Genomic DNA, 12,615 nt, shown 5'->3' with positions numbered 1-12,615 from the left:
GTTCTTAATATATCCCTGTGTCTGCCATTAATTGTATCTTGATTAAAAAGAAATCCCTGAGAATTCCTAATGCCCAACGTTTGTTTTAAAATAGTTTTCAAATCGTTTAAATCATCTTTTTACAGCTTGTTTATGTTTTGTGACACTAAAGAAAATTAAATAAAAAAACATCAAAAATATATCTTCGTTCGCTGTAGCTATTAACTTGTCTGCAACTCTACGTGTGATCATCGGTCCCTGTGGATTCGATCCCGCATTACTACTGCGTACTTTACTGTGCACTTGCAGTTAGATAATCGGGTTAAAACTCGACACATGAGGAACCAAAGAAGACTCTCTTTGTTTCTCATCTCCCTACCTACACTAAAATATCAGATATGTAAGAATCACCTTCTTCACTTTCTAGTTTCCACTAGTTTTAGTTTTCTCATGACTGATATGTTATTATCCTCTCTCTCTCTCTCTCGCAGCCTCTGTTTCTTCCAAAACGTTGGACAAGTTGTTCGTGTTCGACTTGTCGTCGACAACCGGGGTGTTTTCATGGGCGATGCCTTTGTTGAGTTTGCTTCTACCGACCAAGCAAACAAGGTGATGAGACTAACTGACTATGATCATTTGAGAACTAGTTGTTTTACTCGTGTGATAACTGAATTTTTTTAATGCTCTAGGCACTGAAAGAAAAGAAGTGTGATAAGTTTAATAACTGGCGCAAAATTGTTCTTGGTGTGGCTGATAAGGGAGAGGGAGCTCCATTCTTTCCACCCAAGTAAATACTCATTAAATTTTTTTTTTTTTGTTAACACAATCATTGCTAAGTGCTTTTATGCTGATTAACACTATTACTTTTTTCTTTTTGTTCATTAGGTATTGCATAGATCACAAAGTTTGGCAAGTGATTTTTCTATTTGCCTCTTGAGAAGTGGGATTTTATAATTTTACTATTTGGAGAGATCACCAGGGATTTTTCATGTATTCCAGGTACCTCGAAGATGAAGAAGACTACCTTCAACAAGAAGTAGAGGAAGATGAGGACTACCTTCAACAAGAAGTAGAGGAAGATGAAGACTACCTTCAACAAGAAAGCCTTCCCATTGTAGAAGATGAGACACCTCCCAATACTGAGGTACTATTATGCCTTTGTTGAGTTTGTTTCTCCTGAACGAGCTAATTTGGTGAGTACTTTTTCTCTTTCTTATGTATTAATTATGAAATAAGTATTAAATCAAAATTTTTTAAGTCTTCAAGTATCTTTTGTACTTTAGGCGCTGAAAAAGAAGAATGGTGAATACTTGCACGATCATGAGATTTTGTTGATGAAAAGACTTGAGGTGGACACTCCCCATTCTGCTGAGGTATCTCTTATTATTCATCAAAATATGTCACGCTTACCTTTTTGATATCACAACTGTTGCCTCAATGTCGAAAGATGAGTTGTCACGTTAAGTCCTTTCGTGCTAACACACTTGGCTTTTAAATCCAGACAGTTGTCACTGTAAGAGATAAGACGCTCTTTGTTGACCATCTCTCTAAGCAAACTAAAATATCAGATATGTAAGTAGCACCTAAAATTTCTTCTTCTTTTTCGTCCTTGGATCAAGTTCTTCATGACTGATATGTATTATTAATCATCCTCCATTTTTACTTACAGCATCAATTTCTTTAAAGATGTTGGAGAAGTTGTTCATGTTCGTCTTATGGTAGGCAAAGGTACCGGTCTGATGGGGTCTGGCTACGTTGAGTTTGCTTCTGCTGCCGAAGCTGAGAAGGTGAGAGAGTGTTTTATAGTAATAATAATGAAAATTATTTTACTTGTCATTTGAAAAAGTAGTGTATAGTTATTATTAAATCCTATTATTAGTTATTTTGAAGTACGATTACTGATCAAATCGTTTTTTCTTTCGAATGCTGGAGGCGATGGAGAAGAAGAACGGCAAATATTTAAACAGACGCAAGCTTTATTTATCTTTCGTTAAGGAGCCTTCACGATTCAAGTAAATTGTTATGAAGATTTGTTTATCTAACTTATTGCTAGAGTTTTGATGCCATTACAGAAACTAATGCTAATATATTTGTTAATTAGGTATTGCATAGATTACAAGGTTTGGTAAGTTATTTAACTATTTACATCTTGAGTTGAGTTTTTTGTATATTTGGAGAGATCACATGGTTTTTTTTTTTTGATATTCCAGGTTCGAAGACTATGTTCAGCGAGAAAACCTTCTGCTACAAGAAAATGCATCAATGGAAGGACTTGATGAAACTCCAGACTTTGTTGAGGTAACTCTTGTTATTATCTTCAAGAATTTGTCTTTTTTTTTTATTATAAATTGAAGTTCATTTTTCCTTACAGTATTACTACTAACACACTTACTGTTAAAAATTCAGGAAGTTTCATCGAGTAAGAAGACTCTCTTTGCCGATATCTCCCATAAAAAAATCCTGCGTTTTAACATACCAAATATGTAAGTAGTTCCTTTGATTCACCTCTTTTTCTTCTTGAGAGCAAATTTTTTTTTTCATTTTATCTCTCCATATTTACAGCATCAGTTACTTCGAAGATGTTGGAGAAGTTGCTAGTGTTAGACTTATTGTAGACCGCCGGGGCATATCTTCGGGCTGTTGCTGTGTTGAGTTTGCTACTTGTACCGAATCAAATAAGGTGAGAATCATTTATAGTAACAATGAAAATAATTTGAAGTATATAATGATGCAAGTAGTTTTTCTGAAAGTTAGGACTGCTGATTAAATCTCTTGTACTGTAGGCTATGCGAATTAACCAGCATGTTAAGGGGATTTTTGTCAAGATGCTTGAGATAGCTCCATACCCTTTCCGACCCAAGTAAGTTTATTTTCCATGTTGTGGAGTTTTGTTTCTCTAAACTTAATGCTGTATTTTTGATGAATGCTATTTTTTTTGTTTGTTTGTTAATTAGGTACAACCTTACAGACCTTGCAGAGAACCTTTGGTAAGTGATTTATAACTATTTACCTTTTGAGTTTTGTTATCAAGAGCTGGTATATATGAGTATGACAAGGGGGTTTTGATATATTCCAGGTACGAAGACGAGCTTAGACGAGAAGGCTTTGGTTTGCCGACCAGACCAAAGCCGGAGAAAGAGCCCTGCGTCGTTCGAAAGATTACCTTCTGCGGTCAGAGGATTACCTTCTCTGACGAAGACTAATAGAAGAAGATGGTGATGCTCTTTGGTGTCTATAACTTATGATACAATGCAACTTGAGTTGATTAATCATCTTTTTTTTAGGTTCTTTGTTTCTCAATGGAAAAGGAATTGTTATTGATATGTTTGAGACATCAAAAAGAACATGTCAATCTTGTAGTTCATATCTCTTCTGCTTCTTGTCTCATCAAACACTCACTTAAAATATTTACAAGCCTTGCTTACGAAGTTAGTCCGGTGGGAGCTTATGGTTGAATCAATTACCCATCGGCCATTAAGCTTTGGATCAGAGTCATGACAGAGCAAACTATCACGTCCTCTTGATTTGAAAAAAAAATTACAGGTTCAAGATGACAAAAGAAAACTACGTAAGCTAAAGTCGTAATCAAGGCATTCTCCCACTCACAAGTGAATCTTAATTTTAAACAGCAAAAAGCAACTTCAGCACATGTCCGAAACACTCCAAGGTTCAAACACAACACACGACAAACATAATCAAATACATAAATTCCACGTCAGCATTTTGCTGATTATTATCAACAAAAGAGCAAAATTATTATTACGATAAACACTAACGAAACTGGCTCAAGCAAACCCGTTACCATTAGCATGACCATGACCATTGCCATTGGTGATCTTGTTTCCATCTTCTTCCTCATCAATGAGTAAAAACTCTTTGCTCTTCTCTAGCTTCTCCATGACACGTGCTTCGAGAGTAATCTCCACATCGATGCTCACACCTCCAGCTTTCCCGGGGTACAAATACATCATCCCATTAAACCGGTTATTCGAACCGCTCCTAACCGTTTCCGGTTTACCCCACCCGAAATCCACTTCGTAGACCTTAAACCTCGGAGAGCTCCCAACCGCCACGCAGTTCACTCCCGCGTCCTTAAACTGGAATATCTTCGGCGCCTTCTCCCACTCCTCGTTACGCGCGTCTATCACACGCGCGTCGTGCGCCACGATGGCTTTCTGAACCACCGCCGCTCCGAACTCCGGCCCGTGCGCCGCCAGCAGCCCCGCCGCGGTCCCCGTGAAGATGGCCTGGATCATGTTTCCGAAGTACTCCTCCGGCATCGGAGGGTCGATGCGGCGGCGGCAGTCGGCGAAGACCGTGAAGACGGTTATGTCCTCCGGTTTGAGCCCACGCGCGAGGGTGACGTGGCGCCATATGTGCGATGTGAGGGACTGGAAAGTGGAGAAGGGCTTTGAGCCGTCGGATGGGACGACGGAGTTGGCTCTTGACTTGATCGTGTGGATGGCTGAGTCGGAGAACTTGAAGACTTTCTCTACGATCTGCGGCGGCTCCGCCGCGGCGTCGCCGTTGGAGGACGCGTTGGGGTCCTTCGGGGAAGCGAGGTCGAGCTTCACGCGCGTGTCACGTGCCTTTGCTCGGTCGAGGAAAGGTTGGGTTGAGATGGTTTCGGCCCCACGGCAGATCTCGGCCCATGAGCTCATGAAGTGCCATGTGGCAGTTCCGTCGAGGACCGCGTGATTGAATGCTAGGCCCATTGCAAGCCCATCTTTAAGCTTGGTCACCTGTTTGCGAAACAAAATAAAATTAAAGAATCGAAAAGCATGCATGTATTAATGACTACTCTAACGACCACACCTGTTTTTCAAAACCCTCAATTTATTTTATTGGACGATAGTCTCGAGACTAGAAAATAAGCAACAGGAACAATGACTCCAACGACCACATTTGTTTTGTTTTCAAAGGGCTTTACATTAAGTGCACATTAAATGCCGTATTGAATTTAAAAGAGCATCGGATGATAATGAAAGTATTGTATGCATGCAAATACGTATACGTATGAATACGATGTATTAACATTAAGGATTCATACTAATTTGCAACAATTGCACCTATATATATATGGCTTCTTGTTTTGTCGTACATGACTACATGCATGCCTACATATATACCAATTTCTAGTAGTTACCATCCATAAAATTGTTACTGGTCAGTCATTTAATGTTATATTTAATTACTGTGCCACTTAAAATTTTCATATACGCGTTGAAATGCATTTTCAAACCGAAATTTTCATTTCATTAACTGCAATTTCTGACTTATTATTGTATAAACTTCATGTAGATAAACATACACTAATTATACTAGAAAATTACAAATATTGAGATTTAGTTGTATCCGATTTATAACGTCGTCCAACCAGAGACATCGCCACAGATATGTGTATTATAAGCCTAACATTTGCATTTTAGCTTTTGATATCTTTACAAATATATACTAGATATTAAAAATTACAAAGTTATATCAAAACAATATTCTTTTTCTTTCATATATGCATGCCAAGGTGGGGTTTCACCGTTGAATGCCATTTACTTTTCCCTATACTTTGAAAAGAATTAATGTCAACATTTTCTGATGGGCTAGCTGGAAACATGCACAGCCACTTTTATGTACTAATTCGTTAATAATTAGTTTTGTTTTTTCTTTGGAGCTTACAGACTTTGAATCAAATGTATATGGATCTATCAGTTTTGTAGGTCACGTGATGTTTGTCTTTAAATGGTCATTTTACTCAAGTATTCTCCATTCTTAATTTTTATGGTCACTTGTGAAAACTATACACCAACCGAAGTTATTTTAACTAAAAATCAATGTACCACATAACACACATCCATGTTCAACGAACAACCACATAGAGATGGCTATATTATCAGATATTTATGAAATAATCCAGATTTGTATATCTAATTCGATCTATCTTATTTCACGTTATATTATTTTTCTTTGCCACCAAGCTTTGTATATCTAATTCCATTTTATTTCACGTGTACGAATAAACAAGATAAATGACAAAAAGCTGGCATGTGGCAATAGAATACTAGTATATAAATTAAATAATTACCTGGACAGCAAGAAGAGGCCTGCGAAGTCCTTCCAAGTTCAAGATTCCGTTGTACGGAACCAACTCCTTGAACTGAGCCGTCCCTTCCTCAGCCGTGAGATCATCTACACTGACGTCAACAGCATCAGCAACCGAGAACTCCACGCCGTTGATCTCTTCGTCGTCAGCGTCGTACTCAACTCGGAAGACCCCGTCCTCGTCCTTGGCCAGCTTACCGGCAAGCTGATAGAAGTCTTCAAGAACCGAACCCAAACCATCCTTGAGCTTCTCCACGACATTGTTTTGGAAAGTGGTTTCCTCGAGATCTAGAAGGTTCTCGAACTTGTAGAGCAGAAACTTCTGGTTGTAGTAGAAAGCTAGGTAAGGAAGATCAAATGTGGTGAGCTGGAATTGTTTCTTCCCTAGTATTGGCTTGTTTGGTTGCACATGTGTTTTGCAACTTATCTTTATCTTCATGATAAAAAAGAGATTTGTTAATCAATTTACTACTTGTGATGATCACAAGAATATATTAGCAATCTTTTTTTTTGGGTGTGAGATTATATTGTGGTGTGAGGTGGTGCATGAAGTAAGAACTAAAGATTGTTTTATAGAGACGTACAGTGTGTTGTTAGTTGGGTTAGGCATTTAAGGTTTCGTGAAAGTAGTTGCGATTCATTTAATGACTCAATTAAACTCTATCTCTCTCTTTAAATTTATTTTCACGAATTGAAGTTAAGTTAGGGACCTTTAGGGTTTTTGGGTAGAGAAAAGAAACAAAATAATCAATGTAATGATGCTATATGTGTTATTAAAATTGTAGGGCACACTACGAACGCCGATAAAGATGGTAAATATGCTTAAAATTAGTCGACCAAAACAAACGTATTCTTTATAGATCCTACCTGGATTTACAAATTAAGATCCGAAGCTAATGATTTTTTTTATCTTCTCAAGGCATAAGTTTTAATGGTTTGGATTACTCATATGAAAATACCTCATCTTTACACATGCCCAAATACTTTACTAGGCCTATAGGACTATACTTCCCATATTTAATTAGTAGGTAAGTGGAGCTGTGGAAGCTGGACAGCCACTTCTCCGGCTAATTAAATCTTAAGGTTTGTAATTATTGTACATAATTACCTGAATCAACGATGTCTAGTTTTAAAACAAGACAATAACATTCGACAACAAACTACTCCGTAAAACAAGAAGACAATTATAACAAGTACAAGGGTTAAAAAATAAGTGTGATGTGTTGTGTTGTATTTCTTTTGGGTAACATGTCATATAGTACAAGTTTAAATTTGGATGGTGACAAGAGACAACATTAGCACAATACACAAACCATTAGACTATGTTCTCGTCTTGATTGTACATAGTTGTGTTTGCCAACGAGCATTAAATAATATAGGCACATATGAAGGAGTTTAGTCATTATGAATTGTTAGAGCATCTCCATCCTATATTTATTTAAAAGAAATATGGTGGATCAAAAACTTCATTTCTATTTATTTTTCTATGATAGAAATCTTTAAAATAAGTGAACTCTTAGTTAATATATATATATAAATGAACTTGTAAATGATCTTAGAAACAAACCAGCCCTCATACAAAAGAATATATGCCTAACTTTATTGAGATAGTATCTTCAAATGGGGTTCTAACTGTTACTATATAGTATTTTTAATGTACTTAACTTTATAATTAAATTTAATGTTAAATGAAAATTGAATTAACTAGAAGATAACAGAATGTTTTAATAGTATCTCATAAGTTCTCTTCAATTTCTTTCATACTTTTACATTTTTCTTTTCTTTTAATTGTAAGATACTTAGTGAGAATTTCTTATTGGAAGTGCTCTAACGTAACAATTGGATAACAACGATTTGTACCATTAGATTTTTTAACAAAATGAGATTTGACACTTTTTTTGTTATCTCCTTTTTTCAAAATCTATTAGACATTTTTACTCTTCCTCCTAAAAAATACCTTCATCTAAAATTCGAACAAAGAACTAATCACCTCTAGCTCTTATCCAAGGAATATATAAAACTTTTACCATAAAATTTTGATGAAACGGTAATGTGATTTTTAAAATCATGCATGCGCTTAGCATGGATCATTCATCTAGATTTTTTAAAACATTATTTTGCTCTTCAACACATATTAGAACCGATTACATCGCGTATGCTGATGATGATCCCATATATGGTGATGATGATAATTAATGATGCGGATGGAGGATAGCACATATCGACATTCATTTTTGCATTGCGTTAAAAAAATAAACAGCAAACCATTTCAACATATCAAAGGTAATCACAATGAAAATAAACAACATAGTCAGAACATGGAATCGATCACCAGTTGAAACTAATTGCTTCAAAGTGAAGGTTCTTAGCCAAACCAGATGAACATATCCTTGCCACCTCATGCCTCATCTTTCTTGGCCCGCACACCATCACTCCAACGTCTTCTGAACCTTCGGCCTCAAACAGAATCTCTGCAAAACAATAACGTTCAAGCATCAGATTCCTGTATGTACACTCACTTGTCTTACACCATTTTTCCATGCACGTGATGCACACGTGGACTCTACTGAGTTAGATGACTTACTTTTCAGATTAGGTTTGGAGCCAAAATGGACTGAAGTGGCTTGTACTATAGATTGATAGGGAACGCTCTCGAGCTCTCTATCGTGGCTGCAGAACCATGAACCTGGAGAAGACGTAGGCGTCTGAAAATCTACGCTCTGTACCTGCTTCTTGGACTCCTTATCTCCTTCCTTGTTAACTTTCTTGCGCCACAAGAAAACCGCGCTTGAAGAAATAAAAATGCACACACATCCTAGGAACATGTCCCAGAGAACTCTGTACGAGAAGTTGTAGATCTTTCCTGTGTTACGATCAACAGGGTATATGTAGTAACGTGTAACAATCGCTATGAGCAAGAGAAACATGACGAATGATGATAAGATCACAACTCCGAGCCAGAGTATGTTGTTAGGTCCAAGGACAGGTGAGATTGGAGAGTCTAGTGGCTGTGGTTTGAACCATTTTGTCTGCAACAATCTGGTATCATCAGCTGCCTCCGGCTTCTTGTCTTCTTGTGTTATATAGGCCTCGATCCGGAGATTCAGCCTAGAGATGTCCGAGACTGAAATATCTGGTGGGAAGATTAGGTCTAAAAACGCAAGATCATGGTAGTATTTAAAGGCACAAACAAGAAGAACATCTGGTATTTTTGTGCTTTGGCTTTGGGCCTGGAATATGAGTTCTCTGATCACTGAAATGAAGGGAGTGACTCCACTTCCCCCGCTCACTAGTATTAGAGAGTCATGCCTATAGTAAATGGAAATGATAACGATAATTTAGATAAAGTAGTTAAGTAAGAAAATGAACTAAGACTGTTTAGTTCTTGTACCTCATATCTAAGGAGTTAGGACCATAAGGACCTTCAGTGGAAACCTCTAGAGAATCAATGGAAGAAGAGAGATGGGTGTAAAGCTTTTGAGTCCAAGTTCCCTGTCTTCTGATGACAACACTTAATGTATCTTTCTCCAAGTTGCTGTTTGAAGTTATTGTGAATGGATGCCATTGAAGCTTGGAGATGCTCGGCACATGTAGAAACAATATGCTCGTTGGTGTATATTGTAGGCCTACAATTAGATGAAAATTAATGGTTACGATGCGCTACAATAATTTGATTAAAAATGTAAGCATCTCTCCTTAAAACATGGCACTATAGCCCAAAAAAACATGGCACTATAGCCCAAATTATTTTTCTTGTATTTTGATCAAACTTGGTTATAGGTTTGATTAGTGTTTCAACCGCAAATAGTAGTGGTTACTTTAGTAAAAGTTGTGGTTACTGTAGTGTTAACATCTTCAAACAAATTTATATTGAAAATATCTGCAATCTGTTAACCTAAAATCAAATAGCATAAGATTTTTTTTTTTCATTTTCGTTTTCATTTTGGATCGTATTCTATATATAATATGAAAACAAAACTTTAATAAAAGAAAAAAACCCTAAACTATTTCGGTTTCATTTGAGTGTAAACGTAAATGGGGGAAACTAGTTATAAACCTGGGGTTTTGGAGAAAGTGAGCTCGAGGTTATCTGAAGGTAAGATCCGAGCAGAGACAAGTCTAGATCTCTTGGTGGATTGTAAGAACCTCAAGTAGCGGTCGATGAAGAAGAGAAACATGTTGGGCAAGATCATGCATAACCACGAGTCTCCAACATGGATCATGTAGAAGATTATGTAGAGAACGTACAGATGGTGAGTGTAGAAGAAAATCTCAAACTTCTTTCGTCTATAGTATGGAAAACTTGTCACCCACATCACTATTCCGATCACCATGGCTATTGCACCGGCAAGATTAGGCACATATGTCGGATTCCATGCAAACGTCTTCATATATATAAGGAAAAAAAATCAGTTCTGAAATAAAATTAAAGAACGATAGATAATTTTTTGGGATTGAGTAGGCTTTTTGGTAACGACTTTTAGTCTTTTCCCCTTGGCCCTAGAGCCGAGCTAGGTGACTGAGCTTCAAAATTTTGATTTCGTGATAATATAAATGATAAGATTAAGTTAGATATAACATACATCCATCAACTGATTGGTCATGGCCCAGTAGATAAGGAAAACGACGGTGTGAACGAGGAAAAGAAAGTTTGAGATATGTCCGAGCCAAATGTGATATTTGATGCTTGACTCTGAAGTCAACCCAACTAGTGGCAGAATCGTAGAGGCTCTTGTCACGGGGAAGAACAAAAAGGCCCAGCAGTAGTGGCCGACGTATCCTATTCTCAGCCCAAAAGCCCTAAACTTCGCCATCCATCTGCACGATGGTATTTTTAACTTGTAATCAACTCCTCTATGAATTTGGTATTTTAGAAAATAATAGTTTTAGGAACACGAACTAGACCATCATAAATTGTTTTTCATTTAAATATTTGAAGGTATTCAAATAAAACCTAAAATTTAAGAAAAAGACATTAGAGAGTTAAAGTTAGGAACAACAAAACTTACAGTTCTGCATTGTCGTGGTTATGAAGACTGACGAAATAGCTAATGTAGAGATAATTGGCGAGAGCCCAAATTAAAAGAGCCACAAACAATATAGAAAAAGTAAACTCTGTGGCCGTCACTATCCCCAATGGGTTCATCACCATCATCACCCTCCCCATTCTCCCTTTTATCTTAGATTTGCTGCATTTATATGAGTAAGAATTTCATAATTTGTTACAAATTTATATAGTCCATTATAAAACTATGATAGTATAACAACCCAAACCTTTGAGTTTGGGTGGGTTTCTTCTGGATATGCAAATAAAGACAACTCAGAACCGCAATGAACATCATTGGAACGGTAAGAAGCACTAGATTTATGCCTACACACATTCATGATAAATAATAAACACTCAGAAATAAAGGAATCTATATATCAAAATAAATGCGACAACACTTAAGTTGAGAAATGAAATACCTTGAGGGCCAAAATAAGTAGTATTGAAATACTTGGTCATTTTGGGAGTCCACTTGTTTTTGAAAAGGTTAGTTGAAATCATAACCCAAACGAACATCCATCCAACAAATACAACCATCATTAACATCTTCAGCAAGTTTCTCATATCTCCCATTTTCACTTTATTGTATCCACAATATCTGATGTAAGTCTGTTTTTTTTTGGGTTATAAGCTTTTAGATTTGTTATTTATAGAGGAGTATAAGGGTGTTATCGTAATTGTGTCATTTGTATTATTGCATAAATCCCTTATATATTAAAAGAGAAGCATTCTCAGTAAATGCGTTCACACTATGTTTGCCACGTGTCAGTCTCACATCACTTTTAAACTTAGCGTGCTGACGTGTGGCTCCAATATAACTCCTCACAAAAAATCGTTTAGGAAAAAAAAATGTTTCCTATTTTGTTTATTACAAGCACGTTGTTGTTTAATTTTTTTTGTTCATAACGATTTCGACGTTCTTTGTCTATTGTCAACAAGCGAAGTTGATAATTGAAAAAATAATATAGATTTTTTCAATTGTATTGGTTGTGACTTGAACATGAGACTGAGTTGAATCTCACGTGAACACGAAGACGTTGACAGAAGAGAGAGCACTGTAAAAATCTTGCGATTCGTGGAAGCCTGATAACTAGATATATGCTTATGATGATAATCCTTAGAAGATGATATCTATGCTTGCTTTGTTTCTTACAGAAGCACAATGTTGATGCTCTGTTTATATATCTATCATGCTCTCACAGAAGCACGATATCAATGCATGCTCTGTTTCTTACGAGCAACATTAGATGGAGTCAACAGCTTCACTAAAACGGGTGAAAGCTCATATTTATATTGTTACATATACAGCCTAGGAAGAAGACAATGGTTGTGTCATTGCTTAGGATCCTTAGCAGATGAGAGATCCATCTCACAGCCATCACTGGCAACACGGGACTTGCATGCTCTGTTTCTTACGAGCAACATCAGATGGTGTCATCAACTTCACTAAAACGGCTAAAAGCTCACACATATATATATATATATATATATAT

General features: G+C 36.7%; 3 protein-coding genes across 3 annotated transcripts in view; 1 reads left to right on the top strand and 2 right to left on the bottom strand.

The window, feature by feature from the left end:
* Positions 1 to 3,282, top strand: part of LOC106324526 (nucleolin 2-like) — a 5,671-nt gene extending 2,389 nt beyond the window's left edge. The window contains exons 2-17 of the mRNA XM_013762483.1: positions 471 to 588; positions 669 to 766; positions 865 to 888; positions 979 to 1,048; positions 1,098 to 1,172; positions 1,263 to 1,352; positions 1,481 to 1,551; positions 1,649 to 1,766; positions 1,912 to 1,991; positions 2,081 to 2,104; positions 2,190 to 2,277; positions 2,386 to 2,462; positions 2,542 to 2,659; positions 2,763 to 2,839; positions 2,934 to 2,966; positions 3,056 to 3,282. Coding sequence (XP_013617937.1) covers positions 471 to 588; positions 669 to 766; positions 865 to 888; positions 979 to 1,048; positions 1,098 to 1,172; positions 1,263 to 1,352; positions 1,481 to 1,551; positions 1,649 to 1,766; positions 1,912 to 1,991; positions 2,081 to 2,104; positions 2,190 to 2,277; positions 2,386 to 2,462; positions 2,542 to 2,659; positions 2,763 to 2,839; positions 2,934 to 2,966; positions 3,056 to 3,182 — 1,288 coding nt within the window. The 3' untranslated portion in view covers positions 3,183 to 3,282. The remainder of the gene's footprint in view (positions 1 to 470; positions 589 to 668; positions 767 to 864; positions 889 to 978; positions 1,049 to 1,097; positions 1,173 to 1,262; positions 1,353 to 1,480; positions 1,552 to 1,648; positions 1,767 to 1,911; positions 1,992 to 2,080; positions 2,105 to 2,189; positions 2,278 to 2,385; positions 2,463 to 2,541; positions 2,660 to 2,762; positions 2,840 to 2,933; positions 2,967 to 3,055) is intronic.
* Positions 3,283 to 3,548: 266 nt separating this feature from the next.
* LOC106327920 (BAHD acyltransferase DCR) lies at positions 3,549 to 6,639 on the bottom strand. Its single transcript, XM_013766235.1, has 2 exons — positions 6,059 to 6,639; positions 3,549 to 4,721 (listed from the first exon to the last, which is right to left on the bottom strand). Exons 1-2 carry the CDS (start codon positions 6,512 to 6,514, stop codon positions 3,765 to 3,767), a joined length of 1,413 nt encoding a protein of 470 aa, XP_013621689.1. The 5' UTR covers positions 6,515 to 6,639; the 3' UTR covers positions 3,549 to 3,764.
* Positions 6,640 to 8,346: 1,707 nt separating this feature from the next.
* LOC106326287 (ferric reduction oxidase 5) lies at positions 8,347 to 11,695 on the bottom strand. Its single transcript, XM_013764300.1, has 8 exons — positions 11,542 to 11,695; positions 11,350 to 11,446; positions 11,085 to 11,264; positions 10,659 to 10,893; positions 10,133 to 10,460; positions 9,467 to 9,701; positions 8,660 to 9,384; positions 8,347 to 8,546 (listed from the first exon to the last, which is right to left on the bottom strand). The coding sequence occupies exons 1-8, from the start codon at positions 11,693 to 11,695 to the stop codon at positions 8,404 to 8,406; spliced, it is 2,097 nt and encodes a 698-aa protein (XP_013619754.1). The 3' UTR covers positions 8,347 to 8,403.
* Positions 11,696 to 12,615: the final 920 nt, after the last annotated feature.

This window comes from Brassica oleracea, chromosome C2, assembly GCF_000695525.1.
Source record: "Brassica oleracea var. oleracea cultivar TO1000 chromosome C2, BOL, whole genome shotgun sequence".
Lineage (NCBI taxonomy): Eukaryota > Viridiplantae > Streptophyta > Magnoliopsida > Brassicales > Brassicaceae > Brassica > Brassica oleracea.
The sequence above is the reverse complement of the archived record's forward strand: the minus strand, read 5'-3'. Positions and strand labels throughout refer to the sequence as shown.

Excerpts from the sequence above, each read along its gene's own strand:
- LOC106327920 (XM_013766235.1), bottom strand. The coding sequence starts at position 6,514 with ATGAAGATAAAGATAAGTTGCAAAACACATGTGCAACCAAACAAGCCA. Across the intron at positions 4,722-6,058 it reads GGCCTCTTCTTGCTGTCCAG|GTGACCAAGCTTAAAGATGG; the intron begins GTAATTATTTAA and ends TTTCGCAAACAG.
- LOC106326287 (XM_013764300.1), bottom strand. The coding sequence starts at position 11,695 with ATGGGAGATATGAGAAACTTGCTGAAGATGTTAATGATGGTTGTATTT. Across the intron at positions 11,265-11,349 it reads AAACCCACCCAAACTCAAAG|CAAATCTAAGATAAAAGGGA; the intron begins GTTTGGGTTGTT and ends ATATAAATGCAG. Across the intron at positions 9,385-9,466 it reads CCTAACTCCTTAGATATGAG|GCATGACTCTCTAATACTAG; the intron begins GTACAAGAACTA and ends CATTTACTATAG.